A 12851-nucleotide genomic window follows, 5' to 3' on the forward strand; every position below is an offset into this window, starting at 1 on the left:
AAATAAAAAAAAAATTTGCGGTTTTAACGACGTGAAAAATTTAAAAAGTAAAAAAAAAAAAAAAACGTGGGTTTTGCGTTTTTCCTCCGCTCACCACCCCCTCTCAGCCCCTCCCCCGAATATAAAATACGATAAAAGATAAATAAAAAAGTTTTCTTTTTTTTGCATGTGATCCTCCCTTTATTTCTTTATATGGTCCAAAAGTTCAACAAGCTTTTTTTTTTTACCTTGAAAATGGCCAAAAGCGCAAAATTTGTTTCATTTTTTTTTTTTTTGCAATTCGTATTTTATCTCGGCATTTCCGGTTGTAATTTTTTCTGCTTTTTTGCGGCTGTTAAATGGAATAAGAAAAAAAAAAAGAAGAAAACTTGATTTTTTTTTTCATTCTTGGAAAAAATTTAATTTACAATTTCTCAGTATTTTAATCGTACGATTTTTTAACTGCGTCTTTTCTTTTTTGAATTCGTATAATAAATTTAAATTTTGGCGGGAAATTTTAATTTTTTCTTAAACAAAACAAATTTTAATAATTAATTAAATAATTAAACGGAACGAATTTTCAAGGTCACGTAGAAAAACAAAAAACTTTTAAATTGTTTTACGTTAAAAACGAATTTTAAAAAAATTATTTATTATTATTATTATTATTATTATTATTTAACGGTTTCGTTAAGAAACTACCATCTTTGTTTTCTTTTACCCTCTTATTCTTCTTCTGCTTCTTCAAAAAAAAAAAAACGTTATTAATGTCTTCTTAATTTGTTTTATTGGTTTAAGTTTTCGTTGGTGGTATATGTGGAAATTTTTTTTTTTTTTGGGTACCTGAAAAACTAAAAAAATTACTTTTTATTTTTTGTATCCTCCCCCTCAAAAGAATAAAAAAAAAAAGGCACGAAACATATCATTAAAATAATAAAAAAGGGAAATTATGGATGGCAAAACGCAACAACAAACAACAAACAACTATGTAATTATTGTAAATGGATATTGTAATAGAAAAAAAAACGGAAAAGTAAAAATTTGACTAAGTTAAATTGTTGTTGTTGTTTGTCGAAAGTTGTTATCGTAAAACAATGATTTTAATATTTAAATATAAATTTAAGAAATTAAATAAAAAAATGGCGAATACAAAATCGGGGGAGGACGGGAAAAGAAGAGGGATAAAATCGAAAGGAAATAATCGATAAATCTATGATGATGAAAAAAAAAAGGAAAACGGTATCGAGTGAGTGCGTGCATGTGTGCGTGTGAGCGTGCGTGTGAGCGTGCGTGTGTGTACGCTCCAGGGATGTAAGAATTCATGGATGAGAGAGAGAGAGAGAGACCAATGAACTCAATAATCAATAGAATTACTAAACAACCTGAAATCTACAACAACAACAACAACAACTTCTACTACTACCACTACTACTGTAGTTACGTTTTAAACAACGGCTTCTGATTATTATTATTATTACGATGATGATGATGATGTGTGTTTGGAGTTTATGGAACCACAAATTGCCCTTGGGAGAGGGGAGAGTGAAGGGAAAGAAGAGAAAGGGGGAAATTTCAAACCTCGAATTGGCACACGCGCTGGAAATAGGCATACCGTAATTATTATTATTATTATTATTTATTATGAGTATCTTCTCGTAACGACTTTTTCTTTCTTTCTCTCAATAAAAAGAGAAAGAGAGAATTTACGTGAGTTAAAATAAAAAAATGGCGGGATTTTGCCTACTCCCTTCCCCCCCCCCAAAAAAAAAGAAATCGTGACGTTTTATTTAAACGACGAATAGTTTCACACTCCCCCGCACCCGCTTTTACAGCGCGCAAAACACGATGAGCGCCCTCTTTTTTTTTTTTGTTTTGTCGTCTGCTAAATGAAAATTTTTTTTTTTAAGCCTTTATAATTTTCTTCTCGTTCATCCCTTTCCTTTTCCCTTTTCTTTTCATTGTGTCCATTTCATTTCGACCCTTATCGCTGATATGATTTATGCCGTTTTAAATTAACTATCCTTTTTTCTTCTTCCACTTTATTTTTTCCACTCTCCTTTTTCTTTCGAAACAATTTTTGAATTTCTTTTCTCTTTCTCCCCCCTTTCTCCCTCCTCTCTCTCTCTTTCACGCCGTCACAAATTTATTTAAGAAATAATTTATTATTAGCGTATCGTAAATTTATTTTATTCACCGGGGAAAAGGGAGGGGAAGGGGGTGGTGGTGAAATAAATTAAAATTAAAATAAATAAATTTTTCGCTTTCGTTTTTTTAGAAGAAAACATTGAATTTTCTAGCAGAAAAAAAAAATATTTCCGCCATATTGATTTTTTTTTTTCTATCAACGATCATTAAAAATAATTTTTTTTTGTTTTCGCACCGCACACATTTCCGCCCACTAATCAACTTCCGCCCACTAGTCAGTTAGTCAGTCAGCAAAAGGCCGCCTCGAGGAACAATCATCATCCCCTTCGAAAAAAAATCTTTCATCATCCCTTATTTAAATACCTTTTTGACTTTTTTTTTTGTTGATTGTGTTGAAATTGTTCGTCCGGTAATAATCAGCGAATCTAAAATATTCCTCCGGGACAATAATAATAATAATAATAATAAAACGACAATAGATGAAAATTTATAGGAAAGGATAGTAATGGCACTTAAGTAAGGCGGAAGAGGGTGGTTTTTTTTTTTTAAAAAATCGAGTAGGAGGAGAAGGAGAGAGGGAGAGTGGGATGGATGGGGGAGTTTCGAAGGGGTTGAAATGAATTGGAAACAATTTATAAATCGTTGATGCGTAAGATTTCTTTATTTGAATTCACCATGGATTGGCTTTGGTCATTCATTCATTCCAGCATAATAAAGTTTTTTTATTTTTTTTTATTTTTCAACTGGAATTTTCAAATCTTCCCTTTCGATTTACCCCCTCTTCTCCTCCCCCACCCTTCTCCCCTCACGCACACACACGCAACCTCGTTTAGAAAGTTATGAGGGATGAAACTTATTTGTAATCTTTTTTTTTTTATTAAATATTATTTTTATCTTTTTTACGGAAAATTTAAAAAAATTCGTTACGGATACAATTTTTTTTTATAAGCAGAAGACAAAAAAAAAAAAAGAAAAAAATTGTTTTGAGAGAGAGAGAGAGCGAAAGGGGAAAGAAAAAGAATAGAATCTCGTGTTTTTATTATTATTACTATTATTTTTAGGGATAGTTGTTGGAAAAATGAAAAGATTGTCCGACGACGACGGCAAACAAGTGCGTGCGTGTGTATGCGTGTGCGTGTCCGTGTCCAGTTGAACGATTATGTACGAACCATTTGACAAAGAGTGGCTTCTTCTTTTTTCCTCTTTTTTTTTCCTTTTCCCATTTTTATAAATTTTAGGGGTTGGCGTTAATAAAAAAATTTCCCAAGTTTTAAATCACTATCGGGTTATTTTTTTACGTTGAAGGGTTGTTGTTGTTGTTGTTGTTATAGAATTAAGAAAATGACTCGAGGAATACAAAAAAAAAAAAAATCTAATGCCATTTTCTGTCACTAAATCACGAGTTTATGGTTTTTCATTTGCATCCTAATTTTATTCAACGGGGATAAAAAAAAAGTTTTCCCCTTTTCGGAGGTGGGGGGTGGAAGTGGGGGTGGTTTTCCACATCCGCCATATTGAAAACAAGATGAAATTACTTATCGAATTGAATTTTTTTTTGTTTTTTATTCCAATTTTTTTCTTTATTTCTTTTCTTCTGCTGCTACTGCTGTATTATTTCTTTTTCTTTTTTTTTCGTTTTCAGGTACGTCATTAAAAACGTTTGCCGTACCTTTTTTATTTTCCAACCTTTCAAATTTTATTTTCCAAAAGCAATTTTTCCAAACCTTTTAACGGATGACAAAAAAAAAACTGAAAAATTTTATTCAATTTTTTTTTTTTTTAGAAATTTCTGTGAGATTTTCCTTTTTATTTTGTATTTCCCTCTCCCCCGTCTTCCCCCCACTTAAAATTGTTCAAACGATTTCTTCTGTAAATTTTATTTATGACTTTATTTCGACAGGAAAAAAAAAGGAAGAAAAAGACCCAAAAACTAAATCAAAGATTTACGTCTGGACACAAACAAAAAAAAAGGATAAAATTATTATTATCATTATCATAAAAGGTTTTTTTTGGAAAAACGTTTCAAAATAATGTTTATCTTATGTAAAACAAATAAACAAACAACGGGAAAAAAAAATGACAAACAAATTTTTCTCAAAAACTCCCCACTCTCCCATTTTTCTTTCTTTTTTTCTTTCATAAATAAATATATTTATATCGCTGGAGAAATTTTTTTTTTTTTTCATAATCAAAATGTTTTTTAAGTTCTTCGTCACTTGTCTCGTGCCACGACGTTAAATAAAAAAAAAATCCGTTAATGACTTGCAATTATGTTTTTATATATATAATCGTGACGTAAAATCTCGTTAAGTAATTATTATTATTATTATTATTATTATTAATATTTTTTCCAGGTGTGTATAAAAAACATTTTTCGATATGGAACCTGCTACGTTTTTTTTCTCCAGTAAAAATTTTTTTTTATTTTTGGAATGGAATCACGTTTTTTTTTTCCAAAACCTATATAAACCATTAAAAAGTATTTATTTTATTTTTTATAGTCTATAAATTTTATTTAAATATTTTCAAAAATTAAAATTTATGAATGACAATAAAAATTACAATTCCAGGACTATTCCAGAACGATTCCAGATCGATTCTAACAATAAAAAAAAAAATGTCAATATTTATAAATTATAATTAAAGTTGACGTGAAAAGTTTAACTAGAGAGAGAGAGAGAAATAGAGAGAGTTACGATTTTAACTTTTTTTTTTTATGGATAATTTCCAAAAATTTTTCAAATTCTCCCTTATATGGTTTTTCTAAAACCACGACGTTTGATTTTTCGGTTAATAATTAAAAAAAATGGCGGAATTATATATATATAAAAAATTTAAATTAAATTCTTTTTTTGACGACTAAAGAATTAAAAAAAAAAGTGAATGAGTGGGGAGAGACAATGGAGGAAGGAGGGTCGGAAAAGGCCGAACGAAGATTTTTAATTTAAAACAATAATAATAATAATAATAATAATAATAATAATAATAATAATAATAATAATAATAATAATAATAATATTTTCTCCAAAATTTTTCAAAAGATCAAAGTTAAAACTCGTATTTTTTAGCTTCCGCAGTGATTCCAGTTTTTAAAAAAAAAAAAAATTTTCTACCGGAAAAATTAAACAAAAAAAAAATTTCAAAAAAGGTTTTTTTAATTTTTTGTTGTTGGGGCTTCCCCCGCCCCCCTCCAAAAAAAAAAAGAAAAAAAACCAACAACAGCAAATTGGTTTTTTTTTTTTTTTTAGTTTTCCAGTTGGAATATTTTGTTACGTAAAAAAACAAAAAAAAAATTTTTTTATTTGGCTTCGGCAGACATGCCTGGAAAAAAAAATTAAAGAAACAATGAAAACGCAAAATTATTATTATTATTATTATTATTATTATTATTATTATTATTATTATTATCATGGAAGGGAATGAAAAACGACTTTATGGAAAAAAAAAAAAAAGAATGAAAGCAATTATACGGACATTAGCAAAGGCTTTTCATTCCTAAAACTGGAGAAAAAAAAACTGGAGGAATAAAAAAAAATTGAGTGGAAATGAAGGGAGGGAAGGAGGAAGTGGGGGTGGGGTGGGGTGGGAGGTACGGAATGAAAACAGGAAAATTATTATTATTATTTTTTTGTAAAATAAAAAGTAAAACTGGAACTCCTTTAAAAAAAAAGGTTTATTATTATTTTTTTGAAAAATTGTTTGAAAAGGCTGGAAATCGTACAAAAATTCCAGATTCCAGAGGGTTAGTTAAGATACTTTTGTTTTTTTTTTTTATCCAGATGAATAAAAGGAAAAATGAGGATTATATGAATATGAATACGGTTATGAAAAAAAAGAAAACATTTTCGAATTTTTTGCAATTAAGCTTTTTTTTTACTGGAATCCTGAATAAAAATAAAAATAAAAATTTTTTTTGTCTATTTTTTGATGGTTTTGCTGTAATTCATGATAGAATTAAATAATTCGCCCGTAAAATTGATAAAATTTATTTCCGGGTTGACCTTTTTTTGTTAGACTTTTGACTACTTTTTTTTTTTTTCATTTACTGGAGCCTCCGGTTACCGTCAGCAAAATCCTCTCGTTAAAAAACATTGAAAAATTTTAAATAATCAAAACTTTTTGTTAAGTGGAGATGGGGAGGCGGAGGAGTCCTTTTTTTATAACAACATCCGGATTTTCCAGCAATTCTTTTAACTCCCTCTTTCGACACGTTTCCAAAAACGTTCCAAAAAAAAATTAAATTTTTTCCTGGAGAAATAAAAACATAAAATAATTAAAATTTTTTTTTCTTTTTCCAGTTTTAAGAATTAAAAAAAAAAAAAAAAAAAACAATTCCAGTAAATAAAAATTTTAAATTAAAATAAACAAACAAACAAAAATAAATGAACTAACAAACGATGGTTGTTTCCGTTTGTTTCTGGTTGTTTTTGTTTAAAAAAGAAAATTTTTTTAAAATGATTATTAATTGTTTTTTATTTGTTTTAATTCCGTTAATTGTCTGGATAATTATAGGGAAACCGTCAACAAAATGGCGGTGGTGGCGTCGTCGGGAGGAGAAAGATGATGACATTGAAGAATCGATGTAATTTTCATTGGAAAAAGTTGAGGATTTCCTGGAGAAAAAAAACCTTTAGGTAAAATTAAAAAAAAAAAAATTTTCTTTTGTGTTTATATTTTTTTTTCTTCTTCTTCTTTTTCTTATCATTTGGTTGTTAACTTGAGAGATAAAGATTATTTCCTGTCATTTTGAAAAGAGCGCAAAAACGTTTTTTTTTTTTTTTTTACTGGAGGATTTCATAACTGGAGAAGACATAATTCATCAAACTGATTAATGATTCTTTTACATTACTTAATTTTTTTGTCAAAATTTTTTTTTTTTTTTTGTTTTTTGACTCTTCCCTTCCATTTTTTCTTTTGTTCACGTTTGTTTTCTTTTTCTTTTTTTTTCTAAGTGAAAGAAAGAGTGAGTGAAAAAGAGAGAGAGAGTAAGAGAGACAGAGAAAAAGAGAGAAAGAGAGAGAAAAAGAATAAAAATAAATAACAATGACTAAGTTCGAGCTGTCAATGACTTTTAATTTTTTTCTTTTTTTTTTTTTCTAATTATTTTTGCCAGAATATAAATAATAATAATAATAATAAATTTAATTGAGCGTAGGTTTTTATAGCGAGATGAAGATTATAAAATGATAATTATAGCATCGCTATAAATTTTTAAAGATATAAAAAATTAAACGGTGATGAAAAACCGGGATAAACTCGACTAAAAATATTTATCCGCACGTAAAGCATTTTCTTTTTTTTTTTATTATTTGGTGTCATTCCAGAATTCCAGAAACTGGAAAAAAGTACTCCGGAAAAAAGAAAAAGGGGAACAAAATAACAAATCATTTATAAAAATCGAAATTTAAAAGAAAAAAAAATTTTCTCGTTCGGTTAGGTTAATAACATTGATTAAGTATAATTTCGTGTCATGTTTTTTTTGTTTTTGTAAGGTTGGTAAAAGTGGTCATAGAGTAAGAAATATAACATAGTAATACCTGTTGATCATTTGGTAATTATTTGTCATTATTCCGATCGTGTTTTTTTTTTTTTTTAAAGCTCATTGTCGTTTGGTCAATAAAAAAATAAAAAAAAGGGGAATGATGATGATGATGATGATAATAATAATAATAAATAAAATAAACGAAGCGTTTCGTTCGATTTCGATTCGTCGCGGACGTGACCCAAAGGGTGACGTTTTTTACGGCGTATAGTGTCAACATAAAAAAAAAAAAATATTCACTCTCTTCTTCTGCCACTTTATATTTAACACACCGTAACTTATTTTCGAAAAAAAAAAGAAAAGAAAAAAAAAATCGAACCGATGCAACAATCATCGCAATTAGAGAGAGAGAGAGTAAAAAAATTTTAATTTCGGCCTTGAATTTTCTTCTTTTTTCATTTTTTTCTTTAAGCATTTCCGGTTTTTTTCTTTTCCTTTTTCCGTATTTTCATTTTTTTTGTATTTAATAAAAAAAAAAAAAGGAAAAATTTTATTTTTTATTTTTTTCCTTGAGATTTAAAAAAAGAAAGCGAAGGAATTAAAAAAAAAGGAAAAAAGGAAAAAGAGAGAGAGAGAAAAACTTACAAGATTTGTATTTCCGGTTTGATGAACTTGAAAATTTTTCGTAGCGACGATAAGAGTTTTATATATAATATATAATCGGTAAAACAAACAAAAAATTTTATTTTATCATATACGTAAAATCTTTAAAAATTTTTTTTTGTTAAAAAAAAGAGAGAGAGAGAAGGGTGAATGTTTTAATACAAACAAAAACAAAATGGCGTCTTTTATTATTTTGTTTGTTTGTTTCTTACTTGCTAAAAATCAACAAACACTTTGAGAACGATGATGATGATTATATCGTCGATAATCCTGGCGATTATAATTCGAATTCGAAATCCGTTTTAAATTCCTGGATAAAAAGGAAGTGGATGGAAAAAATATTCCAGACTGGAACGCACGCACGCACAGAGACGTGCAATCTTGATTTTTTACGTAATCGTCCATTATTTTGCATTAACCTTGAATGCGCTCATTGTTAATGTTAACTCGAATGGAAAACGAGAGAGACTTTTCCTTCTCCAGTTAAAGTTTTTTTTTTTTATTTGTGTCTAATGAAGCAAACGCGCGAATGAGAGATAAGAGGGGGGGAGTAGAAAAAGGGAGAGAAGGAAGGGAGTAAAAACAGGAAGAGAAAGGGAATTGAGTTGTTGAATAAAGCTATCATTTAAAAAAAAAAAAAAACTTATTCTCACTGGAGAAGATGAATAACAACCACGTTTACGTGCGGCGATCATTTAACAAAAGCGAAATGTAAATTTTATTGTTACTGGAAATTAATTTTACAACAACGACAACGACGACGACGACGATGACGCGTTCATGAATTTCTTTTTTTTTTTATTTCTCCAAAATTTCTGGGTAAATTTTAATTCTTACGTAAAACATTTTCTGTTTATTTTTTTTTTTCAACATCAAAATTTTATTTATTTATTTAAAACTTTCTGGAATTTTTGTTATTTTTCTGGAGAAAAAAATAATAATTAGAAAAAAAAACAAATTTTAAATTTAAATATTCATAACGCGCAACGCGTTTGTTTTGTTTTGTTTTTTTTTCACATTACAAATACAACGTGTAACTAGACAAATAAAACAACACGAAAATCATATATAACACGATTATATTTTAAACAATCGAAAATAATGTCATTGGATTAAAAAAAAAAATTTTTTTTTTGTGATTTATTATATTTGATTGTTTATTATTTTTTTTTATTTAGTGCCACGTTAAAAAAAAAAAAAAACGGTAAAAAATTAATACCGGAAGTCAATAAATTGCCACCATCGTCAAATCATATGATTTATGTAAAATCCTTACTCGTGTTGACGTAACAAACAAAAATCTTTTTCGATAACAGAAAAAAATTTTTTTTTTTTTCGTTTTCGTTTTGTTGCTTACCCCCTTCCTCTCCCCGTTCCCCCTCCCATTCTCCTACCCACCGCTTCGAAACTCTCCAGGATCGATTTTTCATTCGTCATATTAACTTTACCACCCAATTTTTTTTTTTTTAAATCTCATTTAATCGATCTTAACAGAAAAAAAAAGAGAGAGAAAAGATTCATTACGATTTTAGATATAGACACACACACACACATTTCAACAGGTGGAAGTAAAAAGCATTTTCTAAAAAGAAAAAGAGAGAGAGGGGGGGTGTGTAAGTGCGTGCGTGCGAGAAAGAAGGGAGTTGGGAAGAAAGGGAGAGGGAGAGAGAACTGAAAACAACCCCGTGATGGTGGTGGTGGTGGTGAAATTGAACAAGTGTCGACCCTTCACCTAATTCTTCTTCTTTTTCTTTTTCTTCTTCTTCTACCCCCCTTCCCCCATCTTCACAACATAATTCTTTATGCTACCTTTAACCATATTTATGTGTGTGTGCGTTCGTTTTCTCCTTCCATTTTAAAATACCCTTGGGGCTATGATATAAACGTGAGCCTAGACTTTTGGGTCTCATCACTTTTTTTTTTTTTCTTCCCCCTCTTTGGATAATAAATGACCTTGAATTATTCCCTATTTAATAATAATAATAATAAAATTATAAGGAATATAAAAAAAAAAAAAATCCGACGACGAATTGCAATTGTAAAGTCGAGAAAAAACAAAAAAAAAAATTGATAAAAACGACATGGACGACGACGACGTGGACGTGGACGACGACGACGATGACGACGACGACCTGTCGAACAAAATAAAAAAAAATAAAATTATTTTGTGACTTTTAAACTTCTTTTAGGTACGAAATTACCTGACCCGGGTTCGAAGTCACGTTTGTACGAATCCACCACAACTTCTTTCCTTTCTATCTATCTATCTATCTCTTTTCTTTTTTTTTCCATGCCACTTTATTATTACAAACCGTGAATAAAACCTCAGGTTTTCTACGTAGTAGTTTATCGTACCTGTCGATAATTATCGAAAAGATACAATAATAACCTTTTTTTTCTTTCTTTCTGACGTAATTTATATATATGTAACACATCACACAACGTTTTGTTTTTTTTTTTCCTTTATTGTCACCCTCTAAATTTTTTTTTTACCATCCATCCACCCACACGAATCGATTCCTCTTACGCCACAGTGGCAAAATCGGAAAAAACCGTTTTTTTTTTTTTTCGTTTCTAATCTTCAAAAAAAAACTCAAACTCACCAACAGCATCCTAAATCGCATCAATCATTTTTTATCTTTTTCCCTCCTTTTTTTTTCACGTAAACTAAGTAAAGGAGTTTTTTTAATCCCCTAAACGTCTGCTTTCATAAAAGTAAAACTAAACAAAACCAGGATTTCTTTCTTTTTTTTTTCTTTCTATATATATATGGTACAAGTGTTTTTTATTATCGCCTTTTTTTTCTTCTATCTTATTCTATCTTTTTCCTTGTCGACACCCTCATGTGCACCCCCGCAGGGTGTCCACAATACAAAATCACGGGTATTGAAATCATTGTCATTTGTTTTCCGTTTAATTCTTTTTCTTTTTTTTTTTTCTTGTCAAATTTTTTTTTTTTTTATTTGAGGTTGTCGTCACCATTATTTTATTTTTTACCAAAAAAATCCCCCCCCCCAAAACAAATTAATTATTTTATTTTAATTTTTCCCATCATTTGATGATGAGGAAAATCGTTAAAAAATAATTTTTGTTTTATATAGTTTTACAAAAAAAATAAATGACGTAGAAAATGATAAGAGAAGAATTTTATAAATTTTAATTAAATATATGTGTGCGTGCGTTATTTAAACTTATTTGATAATTAAATCACCCCCCACTCCCCCCCTTAAAAAAATTACTCTTCGGAACTTTTTTTAAAAAATAAATATCAACAACGGAAACGGTCATGATAAAATTTTTTTTTTTTCACCGGAAATAAATGATAAAATTAAAAAAAAAATATTATAATCGATTGTTAAATTTAAAAAAAAAGTTTTAACGTGGTAGTAGTAACAAGCCTCGACGACGACGACGACGACGACGTGGTTTTAAATAAAACTCGAAGGGATTCCCCTCGAATAAATTTTATCCTCGATTAGACTCGTTTAATTCGACAAATTCTAAAGAAATAAGAAAGAAAGAAAAAGAGAGGAGGAGAGGGAAGGGGAGGGGAGGGAAAGAAGAGAGGGAGAGGGAGGAGATACTATAGAGAATAAAAAACTGATATCTTAAACGACGACACCTGTGACACCCGAACCAAAGAAGATGAAGATGAAGAAGAAGGAAGGAGGAAGGAACCAACAATCGACCAAGTGTTTTTCTTCTTCTTCATCATCATCATCATCATCTTTTTTTTTTTTTTACAACTACTCGATCATCGAATATACGATGATGGTAACAAAAAAAAAAAAAAAGGTTCGAGTTTCAGGTTTTTTTTTTTTTTTTTTTACTACGTAGTAGTAGAACGGATAGTAGGCTTTATAGTAAGATTTATGCCTGAAGCAATATACGATAAACCAGATTTTTATTTTATTTTAAATTGATCTTATACTCGCGTAAGATAATAATAGAGGTAACTGTCAACTTACGGTCGTTTTAAACGAGGCAAAAAAAAAATTACGTTACCATTTTGAAACGAGTTATTTTAAAGAAGAAGAAGTAGAAGAGAGAAAAAAAAATTATTGGTTTTTTTCTTAAAAAGACCACATTCTCACATGTTTAATTTATGGATTATGTAACTTATTTAATAATTATTTAATATTAATTTTTTTGGTAAACAAACGCCGTTTTGAATATATCAAGATTAATGTTAAATTTAAATCTAACGTAAAAAAAAAAAATTATATTTAAGACCATTATCAAAGTTGAATAGACTTTTAAATAATGATTATTAGAAAATGGAAAGAGAGGGGGAAAAAAAATCGAAAATCGTCCGACCCAATTTTTAATAATAATAATAATATAATTGCCATTAATGTTAATAAAAAACAAAACGCGGAGATTTGTTACATTTAAGTAAATACTGAGAGATGCAAAATTTTTAATAACGAAACGGGGTTTTATTTCCTATCGTTTGTTACGAATGTACAACAACCGACAACAACCAACAAACAACGTTTTATTTTTTTTCAATAATGCAGTACTCTAAACGCGCGTTTTTTTTTTTTTTTTACGTAATTCGAAAGAAAACACGAATTAAAAG

General features: G+C 28.8%; 2 protein-coding genes across 2 annotated transcripts; one reads left to right on the forward strand and one right to left on the reverse strand.

The window, feature by feature from the left end:
* Nucleotides 1-2629: 2629 nt before the first annotated feature.
* On the forward strand, nt 2630-3919 carry Phum_PHUM598290 (uncharacterized protein; the record flags this gene model as incomplete). Its single annotated transcript, XM_002432664.1, has 5 exons — nt 2630-2640; nt 2686-2765; nt 3186-3239; nt 3363-3409; nt 3908-3919. The coding sequence occupies 5 exons, from the start codon at nt 2630-2632 to the stop codon at nt 3917-3919; spliced, it is 204 nt and encodes a 67-aa protein (XP_002432709.1).
* A 1503-nt stretch (nt 3920-5422) lies between these two features.
* Phum_PHUM598300 (uncharacterized protein) lies at nt 5423-6937 on the reverse strand (the record flags this gene model as incomplete). Its single annotated transcript, XM_002432665.1, has 4 exons — nt 5423-5445; nt 6002-6008; nt 6215-6372; nt 6910-6937. 4 exons carry the CDS (start codon nt 6935-6937, stop codon nt 5423-5425), a joined length of 216 nt encoding a protein of 71 aa, XP_002432710.1.
* Between the last annotated feature and the right edge of the window lie 5914 nt (nt 6938-12851).

This window comes from Pediculus humanus, genomic scaffold (genome assembly GCF_000006295.1).
Source record: "Pediculus humanus corporis 1103172108316 genomic scaffold, whole genome shotgun sequence".
In the NCBI taxonomy this organism is placed as follows: Eukaryota; Metazoa; Arthropoda; class Insecta; order Psocodea; family Pediculidae; genus Pediculus; species Pediculus humanus.